Here is a 20,316-nt window from a genome sequence, read left to right as displayed (position 1 = left end):
CATTTGTACCCTGGGGTCTGCCTTACTCTAATAGCCCGGAGTCTGGCTCCTCCTTGGAGCCTCAGCTGCTCCGGATGACTGGGGTCACCCCTGTGTATACCGGCACCATTCCCTGGTGGAGCAGAGGGACATTGATCAAGACTTGGAAAGGACCTCAGAGGCCAGCCATACCAGCCCCTGACTTTTGGCAGATCAGGAAACAGAGAATGAGGGAAGAAAAGTAACTTTCCCAAGGTCATACAGGAAGTGTCAGAGGCAGAATTTGAACCAAGATCCTTTGACTCTTGAGCCATATTCTTTCCACTAAGCTACACTGCTTCCCATAGGGAAGGAATATTCTCCCTTTGAACTGCTGTATCTGTCTTCCCTTCTGCCCTCTCTCCTATTACCATTGGCTCAGATCCCACCATCTGCTGGAGGCCTTTTCGGATTCCCCCCTCCCCTTTACTCTACAGTTACTTTCCATTTATCCTGTCTATATCTTATACCTTATGGTGTGTGTGTGTGTGGGGGGGGTGTCCCTTCCTTAGAATCTAAACTCCCTGAGGACAAAGACCTTCTATTTACCTTTCTTTGTATCTCCAGCACTTAGCACAGTGCCTGCCTTATATACCAAGAGCTTACTACTCTTTTGTTGTTGTTGTTGTTGTTTTTGCGGGGCAATGAGGGTTAAGTGACTTGCCCAGGGTCACACAACTAGTAAGTGTCAAGTGTCTGAGGTCAAATTTGAACTCAGGTCCTCCTGAATCCAAGGCTGGTGCTTTATCCGCTGTGCCACCTAGCTGTCCCCGAGCTTACTACTCTTGATTGACTGACCCACCCACCTTGGGGCTCATCAGACCTCCAGATCCTAGCATCTTAAATTTGGGACTGACAGGGAACTCCAAGGCCAGCTAGACCAATCCCATCACTTTCCAAATGAGTAAACCGAGGCCAAGGGAATATGAAGTGACTTTGCCCAAGGTCACACTGATAGTAAACCTCAGAAGCAAGATTTGAACCCAAGTCTCACCATAGAACCAATTTTCTCTTCACCGTCCTAGGCTGTCTCCCACAGCTAAGGAAGAGACCTCCTTTAGATCTTCAGGAGCTCAATGTTCATTTCTACCCTCTCTGCCTTTACCCTGGGGCCCATTAGACTCAGAGTGTGGCAGGAAATAAAAATGCGGCAGAGGCAAGAGAAAATGCCTTGATAACACCACTTGCCAAAGCAGTGCCTCTGGGGACTCCTGCTCACACCTGCCCAGAAACTCTAAGGCACTGTGGGCTAACCTCTGCCCCTCCCAGCCAAAGAGTGCTAAGCCCACCAGTGACTGGGAGGAATTGGGGGGAGCCCTTCAGACAGCATCCCCACCCTTTGTTCTCCACCCTGGCTGCCTGTTTTGACAAAGGTTTGTTAGCAGAGATGTAGGATGCTGTTGGATGATTTCAAGAGCACTGTACCACGAGAGCATCCCACTTTGGGCTGGGGCTTTGTCAGTCCGTAAGCCTACGCAGTGTGAGGATAATGTTGGCAGCAACAAGAGGAGACATTTGGGGATTTGGCCAGGCTCTGAGCATTTTTCTGCTTTCTTTTTTTTTTAACAGTTTAAAGAAAAATAGTTATGTTTATTGCTGAAATACTGTAAACACTCCTAAGATGTTGGAAGCATAGTGTCTAGGACCATCCGCAACAGAATAGAGCTGGCCTCTTGGAAGCCTGGTGCCAAGGGCATGGGGGCAAGGATGGAACAGGTCAAACATCTAACTCCAGTGTCAATTAAAATTGTGCCTTTCAAAGTTGGCCATGGTCTAAACCAAAGTTTCTTAAACTGTGGGTCATGACCCCATGTGGGGTCACCAAAAATTGGGCAGCAGTAAAAGGTTATATATACCTATTTTATCTACCTATATGGCTGGGTAAAAATGTCTCACGTGAAAAGGGGTCACAGGTGGAAAAAGTTTAAGAAGCCCTGGTCTAAACAAAGTCCTTGATTTAAATGTGGTAGGAGCAGGGGAGGCAACCTTGTTTTATCTTCACCCTCTTTCTACTTGCTGCACAGTGCTTGGCACATTTGTTTGGTGGTTCAGTCGTTTCCGTTGAGTCTGACTCCTTGTGATCCCATTTGGGGTTTTCTTGGCAAAGATACTAGAGTGGTTTGCCATTTCCTTCTCCAAGCACATAGTAGGTACTTAATCATCGAGAGAGAGAGAGTGTGTGTGTGTGTGTGTGTGTGTGTGTGTGTGTAAGAGAGAGAGAGAGGGACGGATGGACAGACGGATGCCTTGGGCTGTCTAGTGAAGCCCACAGACCCCTTCTTAGAACAGTGGTTTTAAACACATAAAATTAAATATATAGGGTTACAAAAGAAACCAATTATATTGAAATACAGTTATCGGCATATTTTTTTAAATTTTATGGACTCCACAGTTAAAGATCTCTACCCTAGAAAGGCAGCTGTGATGCAGTAGAAAAAGTAATAACAGCTAAGATTGAGAACTAACATTTACATAGCACCTAATATGTACCAGACCTTGTGCTAAGCACTTTACAATTATTATTTCTTTGATCCTAACAACAACTGTGGAAGGTAGGTGCTATTACTATTCCCATTTTATAGTTGAGGAAACTGAGGCAAAAGTTAAGTGACTTGCCCGGGGTCACACAAGCTAGTAAGTGTCTGAGGCAGAATTTGAACTCGGGTCTCTTCCATTCCCTGTTCCTGAAAGGCACTGGATTGATCTTTAAGGGGAAAGGGTGTGAACTAAGATCTTCCTGACTCCAGGCCCAGCACTCTATATACACTGTGTCCGAAAAATGGGATCCATTTGGAATCAGAGTATCAGGGTTCAAGTCCTAACTTTGTGCCAGTCTCATCAAGTCCTTGTCTATAAAATAAGGACCTTAGTTTAAGGCTCCTCCCAGTCCTGAGTCTCTGACCCTAGGGAGAGCCCTTTGGTTAGCCCACATTCTTCCCTTGTGCTCCTTCAGAGTACAGGGACTTTCTGCGCCTGCCAGGGGACATTTCTGTCTCCCGGTGCCCTGGTTCTTTGGGTCTCTTCTATGTTCCCAGGCTTGCGTCGCTGAGCCGTGTGCAGAGCTGAGGGGAGGGGGGTCCTGGACTGACTCTGTGTGAGTGGGCTCCTGAAGCTCAGGGGAAGGGCAGGCCCGATACTGTAGTAATCCCCTGGCCTGTCAGCTCACCATCCTGCCACTGTTAGTCACCATTCTAACGAAGCTGGTCATTAGCTCCTGGGACAGATGATTTCCAGGGGATTATTTGTATTACACACTTTAATGCTTTTTAATAGCAAATTTTTAATTAAATGGGAAAGGCCTTTTGGAAGCAGTGAGAACAGCTGCCACAGCCGCACTTAGCACAAGGCATGAATTTGGAGGAACAACTAAGTAGGGAGCTGGGTAGTTAGTGCCTCCTGATTGAAAGAGCTAGAAGAAAGGATGGGTAGGTGGGATAGATAGGAATGAGACCTGGAGTCGGGCAGAGCTGAGTTCAAAAGCCTTTTCATATACCCACCAGAAATGACCTAACCATCCTCAGCCTCAGTTTCCTTATCTGTTAAAATAGTCATATTCCTTTATCAGGATCGTTTTGAGGATCAAATGAGATAATGCATGTAAAGTGCTTCATAAATCTCAAGGCACCCTAGAAATGTTAGCTATTATAATTATTGTTACTCCTCCTCCTCCTCCTCTATGAGGCAGCTAGGTGGTCAGCTGGACCTAGAGTCAGGATGATCTGAGTTCAAATCTGCCCTCAGACACTTACTAGCTATGTGACTGTGGACAAGTCATTTAACTTCTGTCTATCTCCATTCCCTCATCTGGAAAATGGTTATAACAGTGGCACCTATCTCCCAGAGTTCTATCAGATAAGGTTATCACCTTATTTGTAAAGCATTTTTCAAACCTTAAAGTGCTATATCAGTGCTCCTGTTGTTGTTGGTAAAGGTTATTGTTGTTGTTGTCATAGTCAAGAGGACCTGAGTTCAAATCTCACCTCGAACACTTGCTATTTAACCCTGGGCAAATCACTTAACCCCAATTTCCTTAAAACATCCAGAGCCATGCATACCCTTTGACCCAGCAATACCACTTTTGGGTCTTTTCCCCAAAGAGATCATGGAAAAGGGAAAAGGACCCATATGTACAAAAATATTTATAGCTGCTCTTTTTGTGGTGGCAAGGAATTGTAAGTTGAGGGGATGCCCATCAATTGGGGAATGGCTGAACAAGTTGTGGCATATGAATGTAATGGAATACTATTGTGCTGTAAGAAACGATGAGCAGGAGGAGTTCAGAGAAACCTGGAGGGTCTTGCATGGGCTGATGATGCAGAACCAGGAGAACATTGTACACAGTATCAACAACATTATGTGTTGATCAGCTGTGATAGACTAGATTCTTCTCACCAATCCAATGGTACAAGATAGTTCCAAAGGACTCACGATGGAAAAGGCTCTCCAAATTCAGAAAAGAAAAAAAAAGAAACTGTGGAATATGGACGCTGATTGCACCATACTATCTCTTTTGGTTTTGGTGCTGTTGTTTTTCTTTTTTGAGGTTTTTCCTTCTTGCTCTGATTCTTCTTGTATCACATGACTAATGTAGAAATATGTTTAATGTTATATATCCGATTACCTGCTGTCTAGGGGAGGGGGGCAGGGAGGGGAAGGAGGGAGAAAAAATTTTAAATTGGAAATCTTATCTAAACAAAGGTTGAAAACTTTCATTAATTAATTAAAAAAATGAGGCATAGTGTTCTAAAACAGTAAAAAAAAATTTTTTTTAATTAAAAAAACAGAGCTGGGGCAGCTAGGTGGTACAGTGGATAAAGCACTGGCCCTGGAATCAGGAGGACCTGAGTTCAAGTCCGACCTCAGGCACTTGACACTAGCTGTGTGACCCTGGGAAAGTCACTTCACCCTCATTGCCCCACCAAAAAAAAAACACCCCAAAACCCATCCAGAGCCATCTCCAGTCATCCTGATGTATATCTTGGCTCTGGAGGAGAGAGGGAAGTTGGTGACCTTGTACAGCCCTCCATGACTTAAATCCAATTCAGTACAAGTCATGACATCACCCCGATGTCATGTCATATGTTATGAGGGAGGCAGGATCTGAGGCTCATCCGCCCCCTTCCCCGCTGGCTAGAAAGTCTTTTTTCTGATGACCTTGAAAGGGGCAGCTTTCACTTAAGAATGGCTTCCTTTGCAAACAAGGCAGACTTGGGAGCCCCAGGCTGTCTTTGAGGAGCCAGATACTGCCTGTCCCTAACAATGAATGGTACCTGCCATCCATTCCCCTCCTAGAGGTAGAGAGAAAATGGAGTGGAGGATCAGTGGTTCCTCGGGCACACCGTAGACATTTAATAAATGCTTGGTTTCCAAAAATTTTTGACATGGGTCATAATCTTGGATCAAATTCAAGAGGCAAGCAGGGGCTCCACATTAAGGTTTGGGAGATCAAGACTAGCTTTGTCTCATTTTCCTCATTCGTCAAGTGGGGGTGATACCTCCTCTTTTCCCCTTCCCTTCTGTCCTCACACCTCCCAGGGTCTCCTGATAAAACATATGCAAATGCTTTGAAAAGTTGACCTCTCATAAAAATATACAGGGGCTAGGATTTGGCTTCCCAGGTAATCTGGGCCTGTTAACAGTTTTCTTGGTTGAGTTTAGGTGGTGTTGAGTAATTCCCTTTGTATCCCAGAAGACCGGGAGGGAAACTTTGTGGGGCCCAGGGCAAAGCCCGCTTTGCCTGTGGGGAGAGTTCAAGGGAAGAAAGTAGCCCAAAGGAGAGGATCCATCCTGCCACGCACTTGTATAGGCCTGAGATGGGAGGAGGAGAGAGTACAATCCACCAAGGGAATTTAATGCCAAGGGCTTACTTAGGGGATGCTTCCATCAGAATGATGATCGGGGCTTGGCAGCCTACCCAGAGGTGGCTTTGTGGGCAAAAGATTGGAGAGGAGAACTGAAGAGAGAGACTAGGTTGGTTCTTGGCCCAGGAGACATGGGAGGCAGGGAGTGGGAAGGGATTCTCAGCTACTCTACTTAATCTTTACATGTGGTCTATCTTTTTTGGACATTTTGCCTCACTACCTTAGGTATCTGTTGCTTCTGAAGGGCTGCCCTGGGTCTGATGCCTGAGCATTTGGTACAATTGACCTTTGCCTGGAGTGCTCTGGATTTTTCCCCACCCCACAACTACCTTCCCATAATTCTCATCCCTCAGCTATCCTTTCCCCCCTCCCCCTTTCTTTCACTACCTCCATTCATTTCTCCTGATCCCATTTCCCATTTTGGTTTTCCCATCTATGAGCTCACTCCCTTGGTTTTCTTGCCTAATTCTTAGCTATTTATCACCTTTAGCATCTCTCTGCCAGCCCCCAGTGCCATTTCTCCCCTTCTGCTCCTCTGCCAATATTCAACAGCAGACATTTATATTAGGGCGTGCTATATACAAGGACACTGGGCTAGGCTCTGCAAATCCAGAGGTTAAAATAATAATGACATTGTCTCTTTCCTCAAGGAGCTTGCAGAATATCAGGAGGATGAGATGCGTGCACCAATAATCATGAGACAAGTTACAATGTGAAAGCTTTCTCTCTTCCTCTGTATTTGTAGCTTTGAGAAAAGGAGAGATGAAATCACAGCATGAAAGATTGAAGGGGGAAGGGATCCTCTCTAGCAGAAGGGGGGGTGGGAGAAGGGAAGTCAGGGGAGACTTCTTGAAGGAGGTGGTGGCACCTTTAAAGAAGGAGGATTTCATTAGGCTGAAATGTGGAGGAAACTCATTCTAAGGATCTGGGGGAGGAAGGATGATGCATATATGAATACATAGAGCCAGAAAAGGGACAGATTGAGGTTCCAGAATAGTAAGTAAACCAGTTTGTCTGGAGCAGAGACTATGAGATAATGCTGAGGAAATGCAGCTCGTTTGGAGTCAGATTGTAAAGAGCCTTGAATGCCAGGCTAAGGGGATTGTGTTTGATTTGGTAAGTGATGAGGATGTGCTGGTAGTTTTTTCATGAATAAATAACTCGGAATTGCATGTTATGAAGTTTCCTTTTGGGAGAATTGCAGAGGGGAAAAGCTAGAGGCAGAGAAATTAGTTTATTACAATCATCCTCAGCCTGAGCAAGAGAAGTGAGCCATGCACAAGTAGAGGAAGGAAGGAAGGGAGAGGAGAGATACTGTGGAGGCAGACCCAGCAGAGCTTGACCAGAGATTGGCTGTGGGAGGCAAGAGAGAGGGGAGATTTGTAGATAGGATTCAGACTTCAGTTGGTGGGAGAAGACATTGCCACTAATAGAAGTAGGGCAGATTGGGGGGGGGGGGGGATATGAACAGTTTTGATAGAATATAAACTCCCTGAGGACAGAGGCTTTTTGTCCCCAACTCGGTGCCTGGAACACCATCGTGGCTTAATAAGTGCTTGTTGATGGATTAGTTGGTTGAGTTTTGAATATGGTGGGTTCAAGGGACTGGCAAGAATCATTTGGCAGGCAGATGAACATTCAGGACTGGAGTTCAGCTGAGAGGTCAGGCCTGGAGATGTAGGCTTGGGAGTCCTCTACAGTGGAGCTGCGGGAACAGATGAGAGATACCCAAGGAAGCAAGAAAGTAGAAGCGAACCATTTTTTCCTCAACATTGCTTTCTTCCCTTCCTTCCTTCCTTCCTTCCTTCCTTTTCTTTCAACTTGCCCAGGGTCACACAGCTAGTAAGTGTCAAGTGTCTGAGGCCAGATTTGAACTCAGGTCCTCCCATAGCATCTCTTTTAAAAATGTTTTGAGGGACAGCTAGATGGCGCAGTGGATAAAGCACCTGCCCTGGATTCAGGAGGACCTGAGTTCAAATCCGGCCTCAGACACTTGACACTTACTAGTTGTGTGACCCTGGGCAAGTCACTTAACCCTCATTGCCCTGACCAAAAAAAAAACAAACAAAAAAAACCCAAAAAAAAATGTTTTGATGTTTTTGTTATTTTTTTTTTTTTACATCATCAGATTTTCTCCTTCCCCAAAGCTCTCTCAGAGAACTCTCCTCTTCTTTATCTCTTACCCTATGGAATGGACTTCCTGATTTTTCTTCCCTTTCCTCTTCCATATCAGCCCAAATCTTCCACCTCTCAGCTATACCTCCCAGTTCTATCTTGCACTGCGGTCTCTTTGTTGTAGTGGATTTCGACCTTCTCTTTCTGTTGCCGACTTGGAGCCCAGCATGGGTGAGCCCTGATGAGAGACGAGATCTTATTATCTGCTGTCAATTGTGTGGTTCCTTTGATGATATGCCAGGATAGAGTGAAGCGAGTACATGGGCAACGAGCAGGAAGAGAGGGCGAGAGTCTCTCCACCAAAAAGATGAAGGGCTTTCTGAGTCTTCTTTCTTGCTAACCTAACCCCTCTCTCACTGTCTCCTCTTTTACAGTGCGTCTCCATGACAGTATTTCTGAAGAAGGGTTCCACTACCTCGTCTTTGACCTGTAAGTGCCCCTTTGCTTGGGAGTGCCTTGCCAGTGGCCAGTGCCAATAGTTGCATTAGAAGCATTCGGGCGGTTCCCTCCATTCCACTCCTTCCCCTGGCTTAAGATAAAGGCTTGGAATTCATGACTCCAGAGGATGATGGGAAACAGTGATCTCCCTAGAGGTCCTTTTTTCAGGGCTGGGGCAGGAGGGTCTAAGAAATAGAAGGAGCTAGCATAACATTGGAAAAGGAGAGCTGACCTTAGAGTCAGGAAGGTTCTGGGTTCTGGGTTCAGATGCTGCCTCTGACATGGACTGAATTTGTGACCCTGGGCAAATCACGGAATTTTTTTAAGTACTTCCAGGCAACTCTCCAAAACTATAGGTTGCAACGAAGGTGTTGACCTACATTGGTAGAAGGAATTTCCTTCCCAAGAGTTCCCTACACCAGTGTAATCACAGATCCAACCAAAAATAAATTGATAGATGGAGATAGATAAATTTATAACACTCTTTTTGCATTCCCCACCCTGTTTTTTTTTTAGGGGGAAGTGACCCAAGGGTCAACAAAGGAAACAGAAACCTTTGTACCTTTAATTCTCTGAAAGAGATAGAGGCTTTGGGTCTAGCCAGGATGACCCGCATTCAAGACCTGCTTCATACTATCATATGATCCATACTATCATACAGTCCCCAAGAAGCTCTCCCAAGATTCAGAATGATGTAGGCAGCATTGGTGATCAGCATTGGTGGATGGAGTTCCCCACACAGATGAAATCTGTGGCTGTCACCCCCTGCCAAAAAATGCCAGAGGAAGCAAATTGACCTTTATTAGTGACTTGGCTCCATGTGGTTTCTGCTGGTGCAAGACTGCAGTTGTACATCTTGGGAATGAATGCCTTCTCGGTTTTCCTGGAAGCTACCATTTCACAAGTCCCAGGTGTCCGTGGAGTTCAGTCACTCCCCAGATTTAATATCGGGTATCTCCCAATGGGTTCATTTGTCTGTAAGCACGGGTGTTATTTTGGGGGGACAGGCCAGGGTGCTTTCTCTTAGGGCCCTCCTCTTGTTTCCTTCTGGTCCTCCTAAATGATGTGAAGGTCATCAAGGTGATTAAGCACCAACTCTGCGCCAGGCACTGGGCTAAGTGCTAAGTAGTTCAGTCTCAAGACTACAAGCCTGGAATGGGGCCATCCATAAAGGAAAAGAGTGGGAGGGGCTGGTTCCAGGAGCAGAGATGACCCTGTGTGGGTGGTTTGGGTTTCCCTGGAGGCAGGTGTGTGCAGGTGGATTCCTCCTTACCCATCCTGGAACTTGGGGATCTTGCCCTTCTGGCTCCTCTAACTCCCTCTCGCTCCCTCTTGTTGGGTTACAGCGTTACCGGCGGGGAACTGTTTGAAGACATTGTAGCCAGAGAGTACTACAGTGAAGCCGATGCCAGGTGAGCATCAGTCAAATAAAGATGCAGATTTTTCCTGTGGTGTTCAGCGAATTCCCTATGGCTTGGGCTTCTCTGGGGTTTGATTTCAGTAGGTTCTGCTGTAGCTCTTGGCGGCCTTGGCCTGAATAAGGTATGATAAAGTTTGGAGGAGAGGTCACCTGGTATAGTGGATAGAGGGCCAGTTTTAGGATCAGGAAGACCTGAGTTCAAGTGCTGCCTGCCTCTAACACAGATTAGGTAACCATGGGCAGCCTCTTGGTGCCCCAGATAACTTGCTGAGATTTCAAAGTTATGAAAAAGTTGCTGTCTGCCTTGGGCACTACCGCTGCATACACTGACGAAATCTCAGGTCTGTACTAAACAGGAAAAAAAAAAGATTGGAAATGACTCTTTCTCATGAAAGGATTCATCTGTTCTGTACTGGTCCTGAATTTCTTGTGCTGGGGCAGGATTGGAAACTTCACTTTCATCTTGCCTAACCAGGTTTTACCCCAATTCTTCCAGAAATGTCCCCTTTCAATGCGCATCCTCCATGGGGTATCCACTACTGCAGCAGCTGCTCTGATACTACCTACATCCATTTATTTATTCAACAGAGAGTTATTAAGCACTTGCTACATCCAAGACACTTTGGGAGGCATAATATAGAACACAGAGATAAGTAAGATAAGATCCACATCCTCAAGGAGCAATTCCTTGCCTAATTGCCACATCAGCATTCTATTCCTAAAGCACAGGTCTGACTGTGACACTCTTGCTTAAGAATCTCCCATGACTCCCTATTGCCTCTAGAAAAAATACAGAATCTTTTGGTATTTAAAGCCCTTCCTAGTTTGTAGGTAGGCTGCCTTTCTAGGCTTATTGCATGGTCCTCTCTATCTCACTCCTTCATCATGCCAGCTGAACTGGCTTTCTAGTTCCTTGTACACATCATTCCATCTCCCAAAGCTCACAGGCTGCCCATCTCCCCGCCTCTCCCACTGCTCCCTGCCATGCCTCTTGACTTCTGCCCTTAGAATCCTGAGCTTCAAAATGCCACTCAAATGCCACTTTCTACCTGAGGTCTTTCCTGATTTCTCCCCATGCTCCCTCAAGAAAATTAGGCAGTGAGCAAGCATTTATTTGTGTGTTCTGTCCTGCGCTAAGTGCCAAGTATACAAAGAAAAGGCAACAGATAGTCCCTGCCCCCAAGGAGCTCACAATCTAATGAAGATAAAATTAATTTGTATAAATTTTTTATTTTTGTATATGCCCCCCCCAATAGATTGTAAGTTTATTGAGGTCAGGCACTATTTCATTTTTGTCTTCATTTTTATCCCTAGTTGCTAAAACAGTGCTTGGTACACAGTAGGTACTCAATTAATGATTGCATTGAATGAGTATTGAAGAATGAATGAATGGGTCCAAGGAGTGTATTTCTGAGACTTCGGGTCTCATGATGTCTTCTGACCACTGTGGCCAGCTGCCAGATCTGCATCTTGCCCTCTGGAGTGAGGTCTCACCACCCAGGAACTTCTTAATAAAAGTTTTCTCATTCCTGGAGACAGCTCTGATATCCTGGTATCTGTGAGCCCTTCTGTTGGATTCAGGTGTTTTCTAGACAAGCTCTGTCCAGCCTCCTTCTTTGGATTCTTAACTCCCCCTGCCCCCAGCCTGGAACTTTAAGGTCTGGTGTGAGCAGGTTATTTCTACAGTCTGGCTAAGGGGTTAGGGAGGGGATGGATACCCTCTGCCTGTGGCTGATTTGGATCACTCTGGTCACTTCTTGAGGTTACTACTTGTTGATCAGTTTCAGATGCTTAAGCCTCAAGAAAGAGTCTCAAGTGGAAAGATAAATTCTAGTGCCAGTGGGGATGGCCTGGGAACTGGGGGGAGGGGGGGGTCGAGAGAAAACAGGGAGGAGGGAGATAGCCCTGGGAGCCTTGGGTGGGGGGGAGTGCTGAGGCAGGAAGGGGGAGCGTGGGGGATGACGGTGCCAGTGGGCTTGGCCTGGCTCAGCTGGGACACTTCACACTTTTGCCATTTTTGGCCAGAAGGCTCTCTGCTGGCCCAGCTCTGTTCTAATTATACATTTTTGTGGAGAGAGTGGGGAGTAGCCTCTTTATCTGGCCCTGCAGCCTGTACTGTGTGTTGTGGGGATCTGCAGAGCCCCTTACCTTCGGTGGGAGTTCTAACATGGGTTTTGGGTGGGAGAAATTGGAAGTGAAGATTGCTTAGGTAAAAAGACCAACCATCAGAGGCTCCCTATTCTATTCCAGGTGACACCTAGTCTAGTCCAGACTTCTCTGCCCTCCCTAGGCACAATACCTCTCCTTGCTCTCTGAACGCTCCCACGACAGTCAGTGGAGATTTGGAGTGGGGAGGACGTAATGTCTAAAATTCTGTGTTTCGGGGTACCACTTGCAGTCTGAAGTGTAGATAGAGCAGATTGGGGAAGGCTGAAGGCTGATCATGGCTGATGAACAGAACCAAGTCACTGAATGTCGCTTGAGCCTGAGCCATTTATTTAAACAAAAACATGACCCAAGACCTTTCCTCCCCCTGCCCCTCTATTGGCTCTGATTTCACATCTTGTCTCGCACTTTATCTTGTTGTATGTTATGTGGCTCATGTCTTACAGTATATGGCACATTAAGGTCTACAAAGCGCTTCATATATCTCTACTCTGTCTTCACAGCAACACTGTAAATAGGGGCTATTGTTATCCTCATTTTATACATGAGGAACTTGAAGCTCAGAGTGGTTAGGTGATTTGCCCAGCATCCTGTAGCCAACTCAAATGTTTGAGGCTGAATTTGAGCCCAGGTCTTCCTGCCTACCAAGTCAGCCATTCAATTTACTACGCTCCACTGCCAGTAGAGAATCAAATAATATTAGTTTGTCCTTAGCAATGATCTTATTCTCCTCACTGGTCTACAAGCAGGGACCGCTTCCTGTAGCACCTAACACCACACCTTGCTTCTAGGAGGTGCTCAGGTATTTTTTTTCATTCATTCATGCCAGGGATGCCCAGAATTATTGCATACCTCCCCTCCTCCCAAAGAGCTTTTTATTTTGTGGGTTATAGCTATTGATATTGACTGTCTTAGAAATGAAAACAATGTTATTAAAATAGTTTTTAATCTCCTGGACTCGTTGGTCCTGAACTGTACTTTGAGAACCGCTGATTCATTCAGTAAATATTTACCGACACAGAACAGATCGCCTCACAGAATGTTACAGCTGGAAGGAATACTGGGGAGCTGGGGCAGAGGGGTGGGGTTGGGGAGGGCTTTTAGCCAGATTAAGGTCAGCTCTGCCTCTTGCCTTGTTACTACACACACACACACACACACACACACACACACACACACACACACACACACACACACACACACACACACACCCTTCTCAGGCAGCCAGAGACAAGTTTGAGGCAGGGAGAAGTAACTCCCTCCATCCGGGCTCTTGTTCATCCAGGGATCTCGTGGTGGGTCCTTAGCTGGCTGCTGTCATTTGGAACGTCTCTGGGGACCCGGGCGTGAGCTTTGGATGAGGGCGATGATCTGTCCAGGGCTCGGCTTGGGACAATTGTGGTTTAACCCAGCTTCCTTCTTTCTTTCCCAGCCACTGTATTCATCAGATCCTAGAGAGTGTCAACCACATCCACCAGCATGACATCGTGCATCGGGACCTCAAGGTACTGACTCCATGCCTGCTGTTGCCGCACCTTGTGGCATCTTGGCGCCATCTGGTGTCGAGTACTGGGAGTGCTTGGACCACAGAGGAGATGGAGACTAGGATACACAATGTCCTTTGGCTTGGGTTGCAGAGTTCTCTCCTCTGCTCCCCCTGTAGGTCATGTGAAGAGCAGATTTAGGGGGGCCCTGAGGGCCAGACCATTACAAGTTTCTCTCTCTTTCCTCTTCAGCCTGAGAACCTTCTGCTGGCGAGTAAATGCAAGGGTGCGGCTGTCAAATTGGCTGACTTTGGACTCGCTATTGAGGTGCAGGGCGATCAGCAGGCTTGGTTCGGTAAGGGGGTGACCCCCTCCCTCCTGGGATGCATAGCACCCGTCTCTTCCTCCTTTTCCTCTGCTTCCTTCACATGGCAGGACGAGAGCTGAAATTCCAGTGTGTCTTACCTCCCTTGGGCACCCAGACTGTCTGTGTCTGATGCTGGGTCAACTTTGTGATTCTGCATTTGGGGGAGATGAGCAGAAGATTGTTGGGGGCATGTAGTCCTGTTTATCTGACCCAATTCTAGGTGGTACTTACTGCTGTCCTTGTCTTAATGACTCCATCCAGAAATTGAGTCTATCTTAGCTGCCCAGAAACTGAGACTGATGCAAATTCAGAAAAAGCCACAGGCCCAGGCAACAGGAGAAGCTTGGGAAACACTGCGCCCTGTGTGTGATGGTGCGGGAGGCAGACAACATGTATACCAATGCCTTTTTCTCCCGACACAGGCTTTGCTGGTACGCCAGGGTATCTGTCCCCTGAAGTCTTGAGGAAAGATCCCTATGGAAAACCTGTGGATATCTGGGCCTGTGGTAAGCCCTTTTAATGCGCTCGGCTGTGAGTATGAGCAGCCTGAGTTTCCAGGAAAATTGGAAGGGAAGAGGGTGGTGAGCAGGGTCCTGCCACTCACAAGGCCAGTTGGTAATATTTGAACGGATGAAGCACCCTCAAGTGCCCAGGGGACTGGTATTCACATCGCAGCTCTCCAATCAAGAGAACAGAGGAGGTTCACTTGCTGCATTTCTAAAGAAGAACCAAACCAAGACCAGGGAGTTGGTTCAGTTGAATACAAATTGTACAGACACATACTAAATGCAAGGAGAAATGTCTCTCTGTCTGCTGGGCTGGTGACTCAGTTCCCCTCTCTCCCCACCCCGCAAAAGATGAAGTAGGGAGCACAGCCCTAAGGTGATGATGAGAAATTCTTTCCAAATGAGACAATATTTGTAAAGCGCTTAGCACAGTGCCTGGCACATAGTAGGTACTTAAATTCTTATTCTCTTCTTTCCTTACCCAGAGATCATCACTCACTCACACACACACACACACACACACACACACACACACACACACACACGCACGCACGCACGCACATGCACACTCATGCGCGTGTGCTCTCTCTCTTTCTCTCTCCCATCTCTGATCACTTCTTTTTTTTCCCTTTTTTTTTGGGGGGGCGGGGTTTGAGGCAATTGGAGTCAAGTGACTTGCCCAGTTACACAGCTAGTAAGTGTCAAGTGGCTGAGGCCAGATTTGAACTCAGATCCTCCCTCTTTTTTTTTTTTAATTTTTGATCATAAAAGTATTTTATTATTTTTCAGTTACATGTAAAGACAGTTTTAAACATTTGTTTTTATTAGATTTCTAGTTCCAAATTTTTCTCCTTCCCTCCTCCCTCCCCAAGACAGAAAGCAATCTGATATAGGGTATCTATGTACAATCACATTAAACATATTTCTGCATTAGTCATGTTGTGAAAGAAGAATCTGATTACTTCTAACCTTGGTTTGACTGAAAGTTTGCTAAGTGACTCTATACCCCAGATCGTCCCTAACCTGTGCCTTGGGGTAGGCGGCTGGCCCTAGTTCTGTGATGTGCTCTTTGTCTTCTCGTAGGCGTGATCTTGTACATCCTCCTGGTGGGATACCCACCCTTCTGGGATGAGGATCAGCACAAACTCTATCAGCAGATCAAAGCTGGAGCCTATGATGTAAGGACATGCTAAAAGGAGCCTGACCACACCCTTAGTGTGGGCTGAGGGGGAGAAAGGGGGCTGGGGAGTGATGGGGTGTGGCTTAGCTTGGTCTTCTGGGCCGATTCTGTCCCGTCCTGTCCCTCCGGTTACCTGTGATGGGGCACATGGCGCCCTTTCCTCCCCCAGCCCTGCTACCCAAGGCAGCAGTGTCTCGTACAGCCCTTTTTAGAACCTGAGAGAAGGAAAGAATCCCTGGAAGCCACCTATCTGTTACTTAACAGAACCACGTTAACTTTCCCCTATCCATGTTGCTTTCTTTCCTCCCTGATCTTTGGTCATTTGTGTTCCAGAGTCTTTAGAACACATAATACTTAATCTCGGATCCTTTCTGTGCTGCCTCAGTGGGCCAGACCCCACAGAGGATGTTTAGTATGGGGAAATTGAGTCAGAGAAGAAGAGCCCACCTTCCGGCTGTGGTACAATACTCATATTTTCCCCATCTCTCCTTCCCTTATTCCCACTCCCTAGTTCCCATCACCAGAGTGGGACACTGTGACTCCTGAAGCCAAGAACTTAATCAACCAGATGCTGACGATAAACCCTGCCAAGCGTATCACAGCTGACCAAGCACTGAAACACCCGTGGGTCTGCGTAAGTGTCCTGTTGCAGGGAGAACTGAGGCCCCAGACAATAATAGTTTTGAAAAAGATCCAGGGATTTTAGTGGACCCTAAGCTCAGTATCTGCTAATGGTTTTGTGTCACCACCCCAGGACACCAGTGCATCTGAAGTTGCAGTAGCCTGTGTGTATCATAAGCTGAGGACTCTAATGTACCCTGTACTAGTCAATGTGTCTGGAGTTCATGCTTAGTACCACTGACCGCCATATTTTATGAAACAAATGGTCAAACTGGGAAAATCCAGGAGAGAGTAAGCAGGTTGAGGAGGGGCCTGCAGACTGTATCATGAGAGAACCAGTTGAAGGGACTGTTTAGACTGGAAAAGAGACTTATGGAATAGCCATCTAAAAGAATTTGAAGGGCTGCCTTGTGGAAAAGGGAGTAGATTTATTCAACTTGGCTCCAGAAGATAGAGGTGGAAAGAGTGGGGCAGGACGGGGCAGGGGAATTGCAGAGAGAGAGGCAGCGTTAGGTCTACAAAATTTTCTAGGGGGCAGCTAGGTGGTGCAGTGGATAAAGCACCAGCCCTGGATTCAGGAGGACCTGAGTTCAAATCCAACCTCAGACGCTTGACACTTACTAGCTGTGTGACTCTGGGCAAGTCACTTAACCCTCATTGCCCTGAAAAAAAAAAGAAAGAGAAAATTTTCTACCAATTAGAGCTCTCCAGAAATAATAGATTGCCCCTCACTTAAGGCCTTCAAGTGAAAGAGGTTTGGGTGGCAGGCATTGTGCTAAGTTTGGCTTTACAAATATTATTTCATTCAATACTTCTTATAACAATCTTTAGAGATCAGTACTATTGTTATCTTCATTTTACAGTTGAGCAAACTAAGGCAATCAGAGATTAAGTGACTTGCCCAGAATCACACAGCTAATAAGTATCTGAGGCTAGATTTGAACTCGGAGTTCCCTGACTCCCAGCGCTTTATCCATGGCTCCACTTAGCCATCCCTAAAAGTGAAAACTGGGCGATTTTCTATTGAAAATGTTGTAGGAATGATTCTTTTTTCTTTTTTTGGGTGGGGCAATGAGGGTTAAGTGACTTACCCAGGGCCACACAGCTAGTAAGTGTCAAGTGTCGGAGGTCAGATTTGAACTCAAGTCCTCCTGAATCCAGAGCCGGTGCTTTATCCACTTTGACACTTAGCTGCCCCATAGAAGAGTGATTCTTTGTCACGTACAGATTGGAGTAGTTGACTTCTGGGGTCCTTTCCAACTTTGTGATTTCTCAAAAAGTCATTTCCTCTTTCCAGATACTCTTTCCTAGATGACCAATCTCCTTGTGGTTTGGTTGTATTTTTGACCTAGGATTCTTCTTTAATCTTGAAAACTCTTAAGTAGCTTGCGAGGAGGATGGGTCTAGCAGCACCTGATCTGAGTTGACATGCTCTGTATTTGTTATATGAGAAATACCTTACTTCTTTAGGACTTAGCTCCATGGAAACCTTATCTATTCAGAATAAGGCTGAGAACCAGCACCCCAGTGCCCCATTCCTCAAAATTAAGCTTATGGGCAGCAAAAATAAGAAATGTAGAAGAGGCCCTCTCTCAGATCCTATTTACTCTTACTTTGTACACAATTGGAGCGAGTTTTTAGTTTTTTGGTTTCCAAACCCATAACAGAACAGAAGTAGTAAATTAGAAGAGGAAATACACACTGCTATGGGCAACAGAGCTGGCAGCAGCGAGCATTTGTTAAATGTCTACTGTGTGCTACTCACTAGAGACAGATGAAAATAAAACCATCCTTGCTCTCAAGGAGGTTTTTATCCAAGTTGGAGCTAGAACATTTATTTTTACAGATGAGTAAGAGAGATTTTGAGCAGGGAGAATGTGCCTTCTACTAGGGGGGATCAGGATGACTTTTACTTTTTTATCTTTTGGGGTTAGCCATTTGGTGTTAAATGACTTGCCCAAGGTCACACAGCTAGTAAGTGTCTGAGGCCAGATTTGAACCTAGGTCCTCCTGACTCCAGGGCCAGTGTTCTATCCACTGCACCACCTAGGTACCCAGCTTTCTGCAGGAGCTGGAACTTGAATCGAGGCATGAGGGAAGCTAAAGATATCATGAAATGGAGGGGAGGAGGGAGGGCATCCTGGGAATGAGGGACAACCCATAGAAAGACAGGAGGAGATGGGGTGTCAAGTTCGAGAAATGGCAAGCGAGCCTAGTTTGACCAGAATGTAGAATATGTGAGGAAGAGGGATGAATGTGCAGTCAAACTAGAAAGGCCAAGGCATGGAGCTTATAGTTTATCCTGGAGGTAGTAGGGAGCTACTGAAGGTTCTTAAGCAGGGGAGTGACCTGAGTTTCAGGAAGATAATTTTTTGGTAACTGAATAGAGGCTGGATTTGGAGAGAGGAGAGCCTGGAAGCAGGGAGACCATTTAGGAGGGTATTCCTCTCATCCAGGCCGGAGACGATGAGGTCCTGAATGATGGTGGTGGCCATGTTGAGTAAATCTGCTAGAGATGTTGGGCTGGCAGAGTCGGCACGATGTGAGGACTGAGGGGAAGGGAAGAGTTGAAAATGATTCCAAGATTGTGAGCCTGAGGGACCAGAAGAAGGGGAGCTTGGAAGGGAGGAAGAGGAGGGTAGGGAATACATTGTGGGGGCCTGGTACAAATGATAAGAGTTCCATTTTGAACATGTTGCTCCCTACTACCCGTGTGCACTTGGACTAGTCAGTTACCTTATTGGCGCCTCAGTTTCCACATCTGTAAAACGAGACGGTTGAACTAGCTGGCCTCTGGTTGCTCTTAGCTCTAAATCTACAGTTCTTTGACCAGAGGCCCTGAGTGTTCCAGACTCTGCTAAGCTGTTTGGGTCCCCGGAATAGGCAGGTTGCATGTCTCGGATCTGGGCATCTTCCAAGAATAGTCACCAGAGGTTGAGTCATGGGAGGGAGGGGAGAGCTTCAGTGCTGTGCTTGAATGTCATCAGGGTGACCCCCCCCCACCCCCACCCAAATGTTGGATGTTGAGCCCTTCACAAGAAAAGCCCAACAATGTTCCTGGCTCTACCATTCCCGGTTGCTGGGTGGCATTGTCTGGGCTCTTCCTGCTTTCTGTGGGTAATCTTTTTTTTTTTTTTTTAAGTGAGGCAATTGGGGTTAAGTGACTTGCCCAGGGTCACACAGCTAGTAAGTGTTATGTGTCTGCGGCTGGATTTGAACTCAGGTACTCCTGACTCCAGGGCCGGTGCTCTATCCACTGCACCACCTAGCTGCCCCCTCTGTGGGTAATCTTAAAGCAGGGAGACCATTTAGGGAGGGTTTTGCTCTTGTCCAGGCTGGAGGCGATGAGGCCCTGAACAGTGGTGTCAAAGTGAATAGAGTCAGAAAGACCTGAAATCCAAATCCAACTTCAGATACTTACTAACTCCAGGACCCTAAACAAGTCATTTCATTGCTATCTGCCTCAGTTGTAGCAAAATGCTTTCCATATGTTTTCTCATTTGATCCTCACAACAAACCTGGGAGTAGATGGTGGTGTTATTAGAAGCCTATTAGATAGGAGATGATGGTGTGCTGAGGAAGAATCAAATTTGACCTCAAGGTTGCCAGCTTGGGTGACTAAAAGGGTGATGGTGCCCTCCATAGAAATCCAGAAGTCAGGAAGAGAGAGAGGTTTGGGCAGAAAAAGGGATAGGTTCCATTTCAGCCACATGGATTAAAGGCTCTGATGAGCCGTCTAGGCAGAGGTATTCAGCAAGCTGATTAAGACCAGCATTGAGGAGAGGGTGAAAGGGATTAAAGGTATAGACGCATTAATCGAATCCCTGGAAATCTGACGAGGTCACAGGTGGAAAGTGCAGAGGAGCCAGGTCAGAGCTCTTGGGGATGCCCACATTTAGGGGCCTAGAGATTGATGCTGTCTGGAAAGGAGCCTGAGAGGGGATGGTCAGATGAATAGCTGGCTAAAAGTAATTGGGACAGGGGCAGCTAGGTGGCGCAGTGGATAGAGCACTGGCCCTGGAGTCAGGAGTACCTGGGTTCAAATCCGGCCTCAGACACTTAACACTTACTAGCTGTGTG

At 46.5% G+C, this 20,316-nt stretch overlaps 1 protein-coding gene across 50 annotated transcripts in view; it reads left to right on the top strand.

Annotated features, from left to right (window-relative positions):
* The window catches only part of CAMK2G (calcium/calmodulin dependent protein kinase II gamma), a 65,989-nt gene that overhangs the window by 17,860 nt on the left and 27,813 nt on the right, over nt 1-20,316 (top strand). For all 50 annotated transcript variants that reach the window (XM_043984781.1, XM_043984778.1, XM_043984775.1 and 47 more), the window contains exons 4-10: nt 8,429-8,483; nt 9,839-9,904; nt 13,511-13,583; nt 13,815-13,917; nt 14,352-14,435; nt 15,519-15,613; nt 16,127-16,249. In XM_043984781.1, the coding sequence (XP_043840716.1) occupies nt 8,429-8,483; nt 9,839-9,904; nt 13,511-13,583; nt 13,815-13,917; nt 14,352-14,435; nt 15,519-15,613; nt 16,127-16,249 (599 nt within the window). The remainder of the gene's footprint in view (nt 1-8,428; nt 8,484-9,838; nt 9,905-13,510; nt 13,584-13,814; nt 13,918-14,351; nt 14,436-15,518; nt 15,614-16,126; nt 16,250-20,316) is intronic.

The sequence above is a fragment of the Dromiciops gliroides genome, chromosome 2 (assembly GCF_019393635.1).
Source record: "Dromiciops gliroides isolate mDroGli1 chromosome 2, mDroGli1.pri, whole genome shotgun sequence".
Classification (NCBI taxonomy): Eukaryota; Metazoa; Chordata; class Mammalia; order Microbiotheria; family Microbiotheriidae; genus Dromiciops; species Dromiciops gliroides.
This window is presented reverse-complemented; position numbering and strand designations above follow the sequence as displayed.